This window comes from Cryptomeria japonica, chromosome 5, assembly GCF_030272615.1.
Source record: "Cryptomeria japonica chromosome 5, Sugi_1.0, whole genome shotgun sequence".
Classification (NCBI taxonomy): domain Eukaryota; kingdom Viridiplantae; phylum Streptophyta; class Pinopsida; order Cupressales; family Cupressaceae; genus Cryptomeria; species Cryptomeria japonica.
Genome location: NC_081409.1, coordinates 658,023,861 through 658,037,784, shown reverse-complemented (window position 1 = coordinate 658,037,784; position 13,924 = coordinate 658,023,861). Strand labels below are relative to the sequence as shown.

At 37.2% G+C, this 13,924-nt stretch overlaps 1 protein-coding gene across 1 annotated transcript; it reads left to right on the top strand.

Moving 5' to 3' along the window:
• The first annotated feature begins 1,042 nt into the window (after nt 1–1,042).
• LOC131037254 (cysteine-rich receptor-like protein kinase 43) lies at nt 1,043–11,542 on the top strand. The gene is made up of 4 exons (XM_057969325.2): nt 1,043–1,153; nt 10,713–10,923; nt 11,017–11,254; nt 11,398–11,542. The coding sequence occupies exons 1-4, from the start codon at nt 1,043–1,045 to the stop codon at nt 11,540–11,542; spliced, it is 705 nt and encodes a 234-aa protein (XP_057825308.2).
• Nucleotides 11,543–13,924: the final 2,382 nt, after the last annotated feature.

The following is a 13,924-nucleotide window of genomic DNA, read 5'->3' as shown; positions in this document are numbered from 1 at the left end:
AGATGAAGTCCTTCTATCTCCATTTCTATATTCTTCTGGACAAACAAATGCTTCATTGTACCACATATTCGGTATTGTTCAGTGCTGGAGAGATATAACTTCTGTTAACAATTACAGAACATGCTTATCACTTGCAATTCGTTCAATGTTGAATGCAACGGATGATGGAACTCGTCTTGGAGGCTGGAGTTGCAAAGGAAGTTGTGTTGCTCATTATGAAATTAGCAAATTCGTTACTCTTGCGCCTCCAGCACCTCCCCTCCAACTGCCTTCTCCACCACCGATTCAACGGCCACCTATAACACCCAGTAATGTGCATATCTATGTTCTCTTAATCTAATTTTACTTAGGTTGCTATGATAGACAATGGAATGACATTATTTTATTTTAGATTTTAGTTAAAAGAGTTTGGTGGTAGCTAATCTGGTTTCAAAAATGTCATGATTTTCACATAACACAAGGGTAAGTTGAAAATTACAGATTTCCGTTGTGTTCAGTAAAATTAACCGCGTCTTTCATTTTTTAATTGTGCATAACAAGAAAGTTAATCAGCCGTTTTGGAACCAGATTAGCAGCATCCTGCTTTTACTTATGTTAAATTCAAATTCAATATATATTTTTTTTATTTTAAGTTAAGAGAAGGGCACGATTTAACATACCTAGCATGTTTTCTGATTAAACATTCAAATTGATCTCTCATACAGAAAAGCTTTCAATCAAAAAACGTTTATTTTTGGGTATTGTGGGTTGCTTGTTCATGATGTTAATGTTATGTCTATTTGTAATCTGGAGAAAATTGAAGTCTACTATAGTATTAAGGAGGCCAGATATGGCAAGGAGAGATATATTTTGTTCCTAAAATTTTACTAGATTTGGCTTTTATATTTTTATTCATAAAATTTAATATATTTTCTTTTAAGTTTTTTAATCTATTGATAAAGTTGAATAGTTTAAAAAAAAATTCTCATTATCAGAAAATTGTAACTTAACTTCACTGTTCATGGCCTATCTAGAGAATCTGGATACGGAGGTAGACTTAGCGATGGCCAAAGAGCATGAAACAATCTTCAACTTGGAAAATATCAAGGCTCCAACTCATAATTTCCATGATGATAACAAACTTGGAGAGGGCGGATTTGGCACGGTATATAAGGTAACATAACACTGACCAACCATGTTTTCTTGTTTTGAACAACAAAATTTGTTAGAATAAAATAAGATAAAGTATAATTTTTGTCAAACTACATAAGGGGAAAATTACAATCTTTGCATAAGAATATTAGGATTTGCTTGATAATCATTTTGATAATCATTCTAAATATTATGCACCTTGCATGATAAGTTTCAAAAGAAGCACATTGTTTAATTCAAAACCTCTATTTATTGAGATATTATGTAATGATTGTATACAAATCAATAAAAAGTTTTCTCAATCTCTTTCTCCCTTCAAAACTTCATCAAAACTTCATCAAAAGAAAGAAAGAGACAAGAAAAACATGCAAGATTGCTATTTTTATTCAACAAATACATACAATCATTACATACTAGTCAATAAATTTGTAATATTTTTATAAATTAGATACATGAATCCACCCACAATCCATCCCTATACAACTTCGTATAGGATTTTTCTTCCACTCTCTATTCTAACATATTTTAGAATGATTTCTCAACTTTGTTTGACTTCAAATGATTTCAGTCAAATTCTTTCGACATTTGCTACAGCTCATTCTTGATGCGATTTCCACATAGTTCTTTTTACTAGCTGCAGCTTCCGTATATTTTTCTTTGGCTTTTGTCTTCCTTGGCTGGCACAATTCATCTTTTCTTTTCACAGTGATCTCTTTCTTTCCTAGACAAGGAAATTTCTGTGTTTTTTGTCACAGAATTTTTTTGGACTTTTATCTACTTTGAGTTGGTCTTAAATCATACACAATTTATTAAGTCTAAAGAATATCAGTCAATTCTGAATATTTAAGCTTTTAAGTCTACAAATCAAAACTTAATATGTATGATTTAAATCGTCCATCTACATCTTTTTTTTTATCGGTAAAGGCGGAGCCAGATTTGTATTAATAAGTTTAGATACATTTGATTGAAACAAAATTCTCAGTCATTCAAAATCCTTGCTCTTTGAGAGCATAGAGAATTCACCAAAACCAGAAAGGCTTAAACTTATGTTTTAACTATTTTTAAAACCATCAGAGGGTTTAATAGTCTAGGAAAGCAAATAGACTATAATCGATAGAGGCAGAATTCCAACTGCCTAGAATAGAGTTTTTAAGCTTGAAATTAAACCTAAGAGAAATATACATATCTACTTAGTATCAAAAATCAAAATGAGGGAACACAGAAATCCTAGCTTGAAGATGGAGTGTCAGGGTTATGCTGTTGCTTCCTGGAAGGACCACGGCCTCTGCCTCTACTTGCAAATCCCTGTCGAACTTCAGCTGACTGGAGCACCTTCCTATCTCGACCACGTCCTCTGCGCGGAGGGTGACCTCTACCATGGCTCAAACCATTCCCACGACGACCCCTGGAACCACGACCCCTGCTAGCCTGATACAATTGTGGGTTTTCCTCTTCTGGTTTTGAAGGTAGGATGCCGTTAAGTCTTGCAAATTGGATAAGGTCCTCCTCCCTTCCAAGGTCTTCTGAATCTTCTCCCAGGAACCACCATTTGAGATAGCCAAGGCCAACACCTGCAAACACTGTGTGCCTATCCAAGTCCTTCCCTTTTGAATCAAGCAGGAAGGGGTAATACTTAATCAATTCTCCATGAGCATTAAAAAGTATTTTATCTCTTGGATGAGGGGCCCCAGAATCATGAATTGCTTTGTTAAGAATTTCCTGGAGCTCTTGGGTCACTTCCTCCAGGAAGAGCTTCTTAGTGAGAGACCAAACTGCCTATTTGGTGAGTTTTAGGTCAAGAAGGGAGGCGACAAACCTTGAAGAAATGTTAGTGTTATCGTGAGGATATTCGTCTCTGTTGAGATGACCACTGCCCAAATCATCTTCATGGCCAAAATGACTGGAAAGTCGGAGAAGAGGAGGAGACGCTTGAGCCTTAAGTCTATGATTTTTCTAAAGGAAACTTGTCTCGTGGACGCCGAGAGGGAGATTGGAGTGTCAGCTCCAAAATAGCATGTGGGTCTAGGATACACGCTCATGATGAAGCCAAAGGGAGGGTGGGCTGCCATGAGGGATGGAGCAGGCTGAGGAACAAAGAAGGAGAAGGGCACCGAGAGAGAAACAAAGAGAAGGGAATGAACACAGAAAGCAGAAAGCAACTGCAAAGAGGAAAGATGGCACACTGTTTAAAGCCGAATAATGAGGATCATGGTCGCAATAAATTTAGCAATAAAGGTGGCAGAGGATGTTTGTCCTTGTCAAGCCAACTCACCCGGACGAGCCACGCAGACCTTGAATTGATTTGACAATATGTCAGTGATCTCGAGAGGAGGATTAGAAAAGGCTTAGGTCATTACTACAACTACATGATGTGCTTGACTGCGGGCCCACCCTCCCAAGGGCAATGGAAAATTTGAATTGATATGACCGTTAAACTTAACTGCCTTGTTTAAGTTTAAATTAACCTTAAGGCAAAATGATAATGGCTACTGCTAGGTCCTGAAGGGAAACTCTCATCTGGTAGAACCTCAGGGATCCAAGCATGTCAATTGCGTTGAGCAAAGAGGAAGCCAGAAGGCTACTCTTGACCCCAACCGTGGAGAAAAGATCCTTGGGCTCCTAATTCTGAGAGAGCATCTGCCTCTGAATTTGCTTCTCTGTAGATATGCTTAACTTCATAATTGTCTATCTTATCCAGGCTTGTGATAATGCTTTCTAGAATTCCCTGCAGCCTCCAATTTGGAGTGGATTTCCTCTTGATGGCATTTATTGCAATTTCTGAGTCGCCCTCCACTGAGATGTTATTGAAACCATGGTTGATGCAATCTCTAAGTCCAAGTTGCAGAGCTTTGAACTCGGCTATGTTGTTTGTATCTGGGGGAATTGACTTTGCCATTTTCCCAAGGATTGCTCCTGTGTGATCCCTGATTACATATCCTATGCTAGAAGGGCTCAGGTTACCTCTCGAGGCACCATCAAAATTCAGTTTTATCCAACCAAGCTTTGGAGGACTCTAGATAGCAGTCTTCCTCCCATTGACTTTTTGCCCAAAAGAGGGGGGAATCCTGATGCCATTCCATTTTTTCCTAATTCTTTCATCCCAGGATGAAAAAACTTTCAGTGGGCCCAAAGAAAAGGCTAGCTTGTAGTTGATTGAATCCACAATAGACAATTCAACTAAGTTCAAGATTGAGTCAATTCTTCTAGATTTGTTGTCAAAAAGTCTGCGGTTCCTTTCCTTCTATATTTCCCAAACTAGATAGGAAGGGGACAATTCCATGATTGAGCTCAGGGTGGACTCCTTGCAAGAGATAGGCAAGCTTTGAAATACAGATTTAATATCATTTGTAAGGGCTAAGATCAGGCCTAGTTTGGCACAGAGCCATCTCCAGCATTTGAATGCAAAGGGGCATGAGAGTAGTAGGTGGTCCACTGTCTCTGATTGAGCTTTGCACAGGATGCACCTAGAGGGTCCTTCATACTCCATTTTTGTGAATTTTTCTGCAGTTAATTTTTTTTTTTGATATGCTAGCCATGCAAAGAGCCCTGCCTTAGGGATAACTTTAGAACTCCATAACAACTTCTTAGGGAAATCCAGATGATCCTGTGTAGCATTATTGACCAGTACTCTGTAACCATCTCTAGGATTGTAGAGCCCTGTTTTGGAGGGAGCCCAAATTAAAGAATTGTTTCCTCTTTGAGCTGGTCTATATCATCCCTTGTAGTAGGGATTGAATCCAATGATTTCCATCTCCAGCTTTGAGAGCCAGGTGAACTGTCAAAGGCCATGTAATCTCTTACTCTGACACCCCAGTGATGCTTAAGCCAGTTTTATGTTGTTGGGATGTTGAGAAGATTAGCTATGGGAGGGTAGCCACCCCAGGAATCTTCCCAAAAATGACTTGAGGCTCCATCATGGATGTCCCATGATATTTGTTCTGATATTAGGTTTCTGCATGAGATTAAAAAATTCCATGTTTTAGAGCCCTTGGGAAATGAGTTAGCTCGAAGAAAATTGGTTGGCTCTTGATCCGGTAAGTATTTAGTGGCTAGCATTCTAGCCCATGTGATGGTTGGGTTCCTGATGAACTTCCATACTAGTTTGGCCCCTAGAGCTTTATTTTGCAATTTGAGGTCCTTAAGGCCTAAGCCCCCCAGGACTTTAGGCTTGATTTTTTTTCCCTTGCAATTAGAGCTATTCTGTGTTTCTTCTCTGAGTTTTACCAAAAGAAGTTTCTCATTTTCTTGATGAGAAAGGTATTTGCACTTGCTATGAGAGATAGAATGGAAAGAAGGTAGATGGGCAGAGCCGATAATACTGCTTGGATCATAACAAGTCTGCCCGCCAATGATAGCCATTTTCCTTTCCAAGAGTTTGAAGACTGGTCCATTTTTAGTTTGAGAGGATCCCACGACCTAGCACTCCTAGTTCCATGATCAATTGGAATTCCCAAATGGATGTAAGGGAGGGACCCTACACTGCAATCTAGGATTGAGAGTATTTTAGCCTGTAGTTGACTAGAGGTAGAAAAGAAGTAAACCTTGGATTTGTCCTTGTTCCTAGTTTGGCCTGAAGCTTTCCCAAAGGTGTCCAGAATTTGTTTAAAATGGGACACCTCTTTGATTTTTACTGCCCCCAACAAGAGATTATCATCTATAAACTGCTGGTGAGTGACTGAAAAGTTTCTGGTTACCTTGACCCCCTCTAAAAGATTGTTCATGTGGCTTCTTTTAATTGTTCTGCCTAAAATTTCCCCCATTATGATGTAAAGAAAGGGAGAGATAGGATCTTCTTGTCTAATTCCCCTTGAGGAGGAGAAAAAGCCTTCTAGCTTCCCATTTACCAAGATTGAAAATTTTGGAGTAGAAATGCATTCAAAGACCCAATCAATCCACTGCTTTGCAAACCCAAAGGCTTGCATAACCTTGCAAAGAAAGTGCCAATCAACACTATCATAAGCTTTTGAGATGTCTACTTTAATCATCATACCTGGTCTTTTAGTACTTTGAAGGGAATGGATTGCTTCTTGTGCTATTATGGCTCCGTCAAGGATTGAGCGACCTGCAACAAACCCTATTTGTTCCTTTGATATAATTGATTCCATGAGGGGCTTCATTCTATTCATCATGACTTTAGAGAGGATTTTATAGATAGTGTTGCAGAGAGATATGGGTCTGAAATCAGCTAGTTTTACTGCATTTTCTTTCTTGGGGATGAGGATGATGAATGTGTTGTTAACTTCCTTAAGAAGCCTACCTAATCTCCTTGAGCATTCCAGGGCTACCACAAGCTCCTGACCTAAAATATGCCAACATTTCTTATAAAAGTCCGCTGGGAAGCCATCCAAGCCAGGAGCTTTGCCCGAAGGCAATTGATTGAGGGCTTGGAACACTTCCTCCATCTGAAGGCTCTCTTTTAGGTGTTGGTTTTGCTTGTCTGTTATGATCTTGGGGATCACATCCAACATCTTATCTTGCTCTAGTAGGTGGGAGCCTTCAAGCTTATTTAAGAGATTGAAGAAGAAGGAAGTGATTTCCTCCTTGATTTCCTCTGAATCCTCTATGATCCGGTTATCTTTGGACTCTAGTTTTGATATCCAGTTCTTACTCCTTCTGATTTTTGTCACATTATGAAAAAATTAGTGTTTTTGTCCCCCATACTAAGCCAGTTCTCCCTCGATTTCTATTTCCAAAAATTCTCTTCTTTGGTCAAGATATCCTCATATTCCAGTAGGAGCATCTTTTCTTGTTGAAAGGAATTTAGATCCATACCTTCTAGGATGATCCTATCATTTAGAGCTACCAATCTACCTTCTAGCAAACATTTTGTTGAAAAAATGTTTCTGAAATGCTGAGAGTTCCATTGGAGCAGTTTATGTTTGACAAATTTCAGCTTAGCATTAAAGGAGAAGAGTTTAGAACCTACCACCGACGCCTGCTACCATCATTTTTCTATCAATGAGAGGAAATTTTGGTCCTTCATCCACATGTTCTCAAACCTGAATGGGGCTTTGCAATGAGATCTATTATCGGTCAAGGACAGGAGAATGGGGTAGTGATCCGATCCTAAATAGGGGATTACCAAGCATGAAGGGATGAATGGAAGGCTCCTTAAGTCGCCTTGCCAAAAAAATCTATCCATTTTTTTTGCAGTATTGCTAAAGCCTCTCCTTCTATTTGTCCAGATGAACAAATCTCCTGAGTCTATTTCCATCAGACCGTTCCTATCAATCCAGTCGTTGAAATCCTGTTGAGATCCACCTAAGCAGATTAATCCACCCCTTTTGTCGGAGGAACTTCTGATGGCATTGAAGTCACCCCTTATAAAGAGTTGTTCCTTAGAATGAGAAGAGAGGACTAAATCTAAGGAGGACCATAAGAGGCGTTTGTTGGTGGGGGAAACTGGACCATAAGTGTTAATGACAAGGAAAGAAGAATTGGATTGGAAGTGAACTACTTTTGCCAAGATCTAGTTCCTATTTGAAGCAATGCCAGTAACTTTTACTTGGGAAGGCTTCCAGATTATCATCAGGCCTCCTGAGGCCCCATCTGAGTCCACTGTCAATTGAGAGGTAGTCTTGAAGAGGGGGTTGATTCCATCACCAAAGGCAACTGCTTGTCTATTTTCCAGGTTTATTTCTTGTAAGAAAATAATTTCTGCACTGACCAAAAGAATCCTCTTTTTGATCACCCTTTGTTTGTTAGGGGCATTGAGGCCCCTAACATTCCAAGATAAGATTTTCATTGTTGTTCAGGAAGGGGGTTCCCCTTCCCTACTTTCCAAAGGTCTTGAAGTTTTGATTGGTTTTCTGTAGCACCATCTAAAGACCTGGCTTCAATAAGAGATTTGCGGCCTTTCTTGAGAGGGAATAATCCAAAGTCTGGTTTTTCTAAGCCCTCTTGGGTCTGATGAAGCCCTAACTTTCTTTTTTCTTTGACCTGAGAGTACAGAACTGCTAGAGGGGTATCTAGAACTGAGTCTAGGTCCTCTTCCTGGATCATTAGATCCTGCAACAGTTTCTTAGCATTTTGATCCAAAGACAAACCTAGATCTTGGGGAGTAGAAATGGGGGAAAACATAGCTGGAGTTGGACTTCCCATTGAGAGATTAAGGATCTTCCCAGATGAGGGAAATTCTAAAGGAGAGAGGGGATCTCCATTAGGAAGAAGGATCTCATGGTCTGCTTCTAATTCAGCCATAAGGTCACTTTCAATGGACTCCTCTTCTTGCAGGATTTTGGCAATGTGCAGAGGTTTGGGGATGGTTTTCTTGAGATGGATATGAGCTTTCTGATTGTTGGATCTGAGATTGCATTTCTTCTTTTTATTTTTTAATACTTTGGAGGGTTGAGAGAAGATGTTAAAGGCTTCTCTTGAGAGAGAAGGGGTCTGCTTTTGGCCAAAAAGACTTATGACTTCTTTATGGGGCAGAAGCTTGAGAATAGGGGAGAGGATAAGAGGGGGATGGCTGAGGGGGGAAAAAAGAGGGGGTGGAGAGATCATACCTGTGCTGGAGGGCGGCTGCAGGCCCTGAGAATCTTTAAGCTAGGAGAAGAACTAGGAGTGAGAAGTGGATGAGACACAGGAGGGGCAGCAGGCATAGAAGAAGCGTGATCCTTGGCATGCGGTTGAGCGAAGGAGCTACTGTCGGGCTAGTTTGCGTCCACTGAAGATGGAACTAGAGGAATAACCAGGCCCCTATCCAACTTTGGCCCTTACTTGATCGAGGAAGTGCGAGAGTGAAACTGATGAGAAAGATGAATAGCACTCGTTGATGCTGCAATTGAATTGTTCTTGATTAGTTGGTTTCGGAGGATACATTTGCCAGGAATATGATTGCCCAGTCTTTGCACTTTTTGCTTCCACCTTCCCATCTCTGAGATAATTTCTAAAACACTGTAGAATCCCTTATGGAGATCAATCTCCACATATATGTTTGCTACGTCACCTTTAAGTCCTTTTAGGAAGTCCTCCTCGATGCCAACTAGGTTCCTAATGCATCCCCTATTTTTACCAAAGCAGATAACCAAACAGGGGATTTCTCAAATCTATGATTTGCTGGGTCAAATCTTGGTTTCTAGTTGATGAAGTTGAAGGAAGAGCCTTGAAAGAACAAAGGGAAACCTTCCGTGATTACCTTCTTTAGCGAGGAGTCAACACATTCTAGAAGGAAGAAATCATTCTATAGTGGTCTGATTGTGATCAAGCCTGGAAAAGAAGATGTCCACCAGGAGGTTATTTCTTTGCTATTCCCACCTATTCCACACCATTGTGCAAAAAAGGCATTCTCTTGAAGTCTGGCAACCATGGGATTGATGGAATCAGAAGGAAGGACGAACAGCTTACTACCCATGGTTTTCCGGTTCCATGTCTGGTCCTTGAGAGTAGAAGCTGGAGGCAGACGATGGCTAGAAGGTTTTTTGAAATCCGACTTGGGAGGAACCCTGAAAGGCTATTTAGTTTGATGACCAGCATGGCTGCGGCCCATAGGCACATTGGAAGCAGAGATTTTTTGAGCCCTAGCTAGGATGGGAATGTTATTAGGGCCTGTCGCCACTTTCTTGGCCCAGGAGTCCAATCTTGAGAAGCTTTTGGAGATTGTAGCCTGGTCAGGAAATTGCCAAGTCTGGTTTCTCTTCCTGTGTGTGATCGAGGGTATTTGGGATGCGAACGAGGAATGGGCTCACATTGTATTTGTGGCCACTGGTGGGCAAGCCCAGTTGTTGAGAAGACCCTGAAGCCCTAATCTCCATGGTTCCCTACCAAACCAAGAATTTCCATGGTGGTTCCTCCCCATGTTCACAGATTGCCCAAGGGCGAAACCTGGAAGATTTTTTATTGGAACCATCTTATCGTCCATCTACATCTTATTACAAAACACTTCCCTTATTTTAACTAAACTGTGAATCAAACCAAGATTTCTTTTCACAATTCTCACACAATCACCTCAAGCCTGCTCTTTTTCTGGTCCCCACGATCTAATCTTCTCTGATCCTGCTCTAATAACCTTTTCGAAACTGCCTTAGTTACTGACCCTGATACCATTTTGTGAACCTAAGACAGGGCAATAAACACAAATTGCTTCAACAAACACACACCAATAATCTTTTATTTAACTAGTCAAAATGAGTTAATCAATATAAAGGCTTAGTCTTTATTCATTACACAATGTTTCAAACGGCACACACGGACAATTTTTCTAGAGATCACAACCACTAAAAATAGATAGTAAACTGGACTAGGGTTTTTCATGCATTTAGCATGCACAGATCATGCATCTAATTTAAGACTTAGACATGCATTATGCATTATTAAATATGCTATTAAATTGAACAAGGTTCTTTCTCCATTCCGTACACCTTTTAAGCATTTTATTTATATTTTTTAATGAAATAGATTTATGTTTTACTTCACACTAATTAATGAAATAAGTCCATATATTTTATTTTTATTTTATTTTCCTTTGATTTAACGGATCTCTGCTCGGAAATTTATTCAGATATGTTATCTACCAAAATTCAGTAAGAACTATCTACACTACCAGCATAACAAGTTTGAACCTGTATTTTCTTTTATGTCAGTGCACAATGTCAAATGGAATACAAATAGCTGTAAAGAAACTTTCTGTACAATCATTGCAAGGAATGGAACAGTTTCTAAATGAGGTTAAGCTGATTGAAAAAATTCAACATCATTATCTTGTGAATCTACTTGGATGTTGTATAGAGGGATCAGAACGCTTGCTGGTTTACGAGTTCTTGCCTAATAAGAGCCTTGAAAAAATACTCTTTCGTAAGTGCACAACAACTAAATTTAAAATGAGCCATCTCATGTAGTTAAATTTTGTTCTGATTGGGTGCATTTTGTTTGCATGCATGGTTATAGATCCACAAAGGAGTAAAGAGCTTGATTGGCACAAGCGTTTAAACATCATACATGGAGTAGCTCGTGGGCTTCTATACTTGCATGAAGATTCTCAGTTGCCCATCATTCATCGGGACATTAAAGCAAGCAACATTTTGCTTGATGAGAAGATGGAACCAAAGATATCAGATTTTGGCTTAGCTAGACTGTTTTGTCGAGATGAGACTCATATTAACACATTGAGGGTTGCAGGAACACTGTAAGAATCTAATAAGTTTACTACTCTTATTTGTTTTCTCTTTGCAAGCTATTTTTTTTAAAATTATGACCTTATAATTTTTTTGGTTGGAATTTTTTTTTTAAAGTTTTATTCTGATTCAACAATTGTTCATAATTATGCAGTGGTTATATGGCACCAGAGTATGTTGTAAGAGGTCAACTATCTATTAAAGTTGACGTCTATAGTTTTGGTGTTGTCATTTTAGAAATTGTATGTGGGAGAAAGAATGCAACAATAGATTGCCCTTTGAATTTCAAACCCTACTAAAATGGGTAAGATAAAAACAAAACATATTAATATAATTTGTTTCTCATAATTATATATCTTATGGAGATGTGTACATTATTGTTATGTAGGTATGGAGATCATATAAAGGAGAAAATATTGTGGATGTGATTGATAGAGAAATCATAGAAAGTTTCTCTAGAGAGCAAGTTTGCATTCATGTGGGTCTTTTGTGTACACAAGAAAATGCATCACTTCGTCCACCAATGTCCAATGTATATGCAATGCTTTCAAATCATTTTGTGACAAATTTACCGGAACCCACAAATCCTTCTTATCTATGTGATAGACAAATAAATATACCATCACATATCCCACCTACTCTATATACCGCTCATTTGATCTACCCATCTATCAATGATACATCAATATCAAATTTAGATCCTAGATAATCCCACTTACTTTCTCTAATTTATAGTAATAGCCATGAAGCTTGCATCTTAAGCTTCACATATAAACCAAAATCTCAATAATAAATATAAAAGATTTTATTTCGTGTGTATAGATCTATCATAAAACTTGAATGTGAAACAATATCTTGCATTTTATGATATTGTTGTCCTTTAATAATTAAATATAATATTTTATTTAAAAAATAATTATTATTTTTTTATTTTTATATGAAATAAATTCTTAAAGAAATTTATAGAATTATTTTGTTAGAAAAATAAATACCAATTAGATTCAAAAAATATATATTTAATTTTTTATTTTAATTAAATAATAATAATTTATAATTTTTGTTTGAGAGAGCTAGACATTCAAAAAAGAAGTAATAATTTTGACATATATTGTTTATAAAAATAAATGTTTAAATTGCTTTAATATCATGAGGATGTGTGTCCTCTATCACATTGTTATAACATTTGCTTATATTATATCAATGTAAGAAAATAGTTGCTTAGTCAATGAGTATTAATGTAAAGTATAAAATTTTCATACCTTCACCAGTTCTCATTTAGTCTTGGGCTCATTTTGATGGAATTTTTTAATGTATAATTTTATATTGAAAAATGACACAATATTTTTGTCAATCTGATCTTATTCGCCAATTTCCCATCTCTCTCCATTTACAACCATTAATATACATGCAAAAAATGTAAAGAATTTATAACAAAAGAAGAACTCAAGAAGGTGCTAAAGGTAGGTTTCATAGCCTATTAAAAACCAATATTGCATTTGAATAGTAATTGGTAATAATTCCTTTGTAATAATTGGTCAAATAAATTTTACTCATGGTCCACACTTAATCCTTTACCAATCTATTATCATTCTTTTGTATTATGGTTTCATGAACTTGTGATTTTGTTCACTATCGTGTGTCTCAACTAGAGATTTAAATTCTTATTCGTGGTAGCCTACTATAGCTTTCTTGTGTCCCATTGAATCACAAAGTTGTAGTTCCACATTCCCAGAGAAAAAATCAATATCCAATCCTAAGCATATATGTTAAGACCTATATAATGAAATAAGAATCATGATCAAATTACAATAGTTAAGAGGTAAATTGGTAAGAGTGAGAACTTAACCTACCCTTTTGGCTCTAAATAATCATGGAAGGTGATCATAGAGGTATTTAATAGGGCTATTAAAAATAAATAAAAATAACTGGTGTATATGAAAACCTCATGGATCTATCACTAAGACATCAGGTATATTGCAAGCAATTGATATTATCTAGGCTTAATATGTTGCTTAGTGTGTGTATTTTAAGGTTGGCCAATATCTTGTCTTACTATAAATTGATCAAAAAAAATTTATCAAGTAAATAAACACAATAAATTCCTTCCTTTGTTATAAATTCCCTACTATAGATGCAACCTAAATATCCAACAACTATAGCCTCTAAATGTTTGTCAAGCACAAGATTTTAAATGATTAATCATAAATCCATACCCCTAAGTTAAACCAATTGATAATATCCAAATCAAAAACTAATCTACAAGGAAAAAGAATAGAGAATTTGATTTTAAATAAAATTATTTTGATTATATCACCAAAAGATCAAATTTCTTAGTTCATTTTAGCGACAAAGTCCAATCTTGAGAGAAATGTAAGAATAATTATAAAGTTTAAATGATTCATAGAATACAAAATATTCACACAATTAACTCTACTTCAATAATTCATAAATAGTTAAACATGTTCAATATATTGTGTAATGAAAAGCCTTTTGTTCAATGCTTTGAGAAATTTTTATAGCTATTGCTCCAACTAACTAATGAAGAAAAATAAGTTATTTAATATGACCTCAAAGATACATTACAAAATACCATTATACATCTTATTTAAATGGGGAGATATCTGAGTAGATTGATGGTCTTATTGGACCATGGCTACTTGGACGTGCACATAATGAATGCG

Coding starts and splice junctions, on each gene's coding strand:
- LOC131037254 (XM_057969325.2), top strand. CDS start 1,043: ATGGCCAAAGAGCATGAAACAATCTTCAACTTGGAAAATATCAAGGCT. Junction 1,154..10,712: donor GATTTGGCACGGTATATAAG/GTAACATAACAC, acceptor CTTTTATGTCAG/TGCACAATGTCAAATGGAAT. Junction 10,924..11,016: donor CCTTGAAAAAATACTCTTTC/GTAAGTGCACAA, acceptor GCATGGTTATAG/ATCCACAAAGGAGTAAAGAG.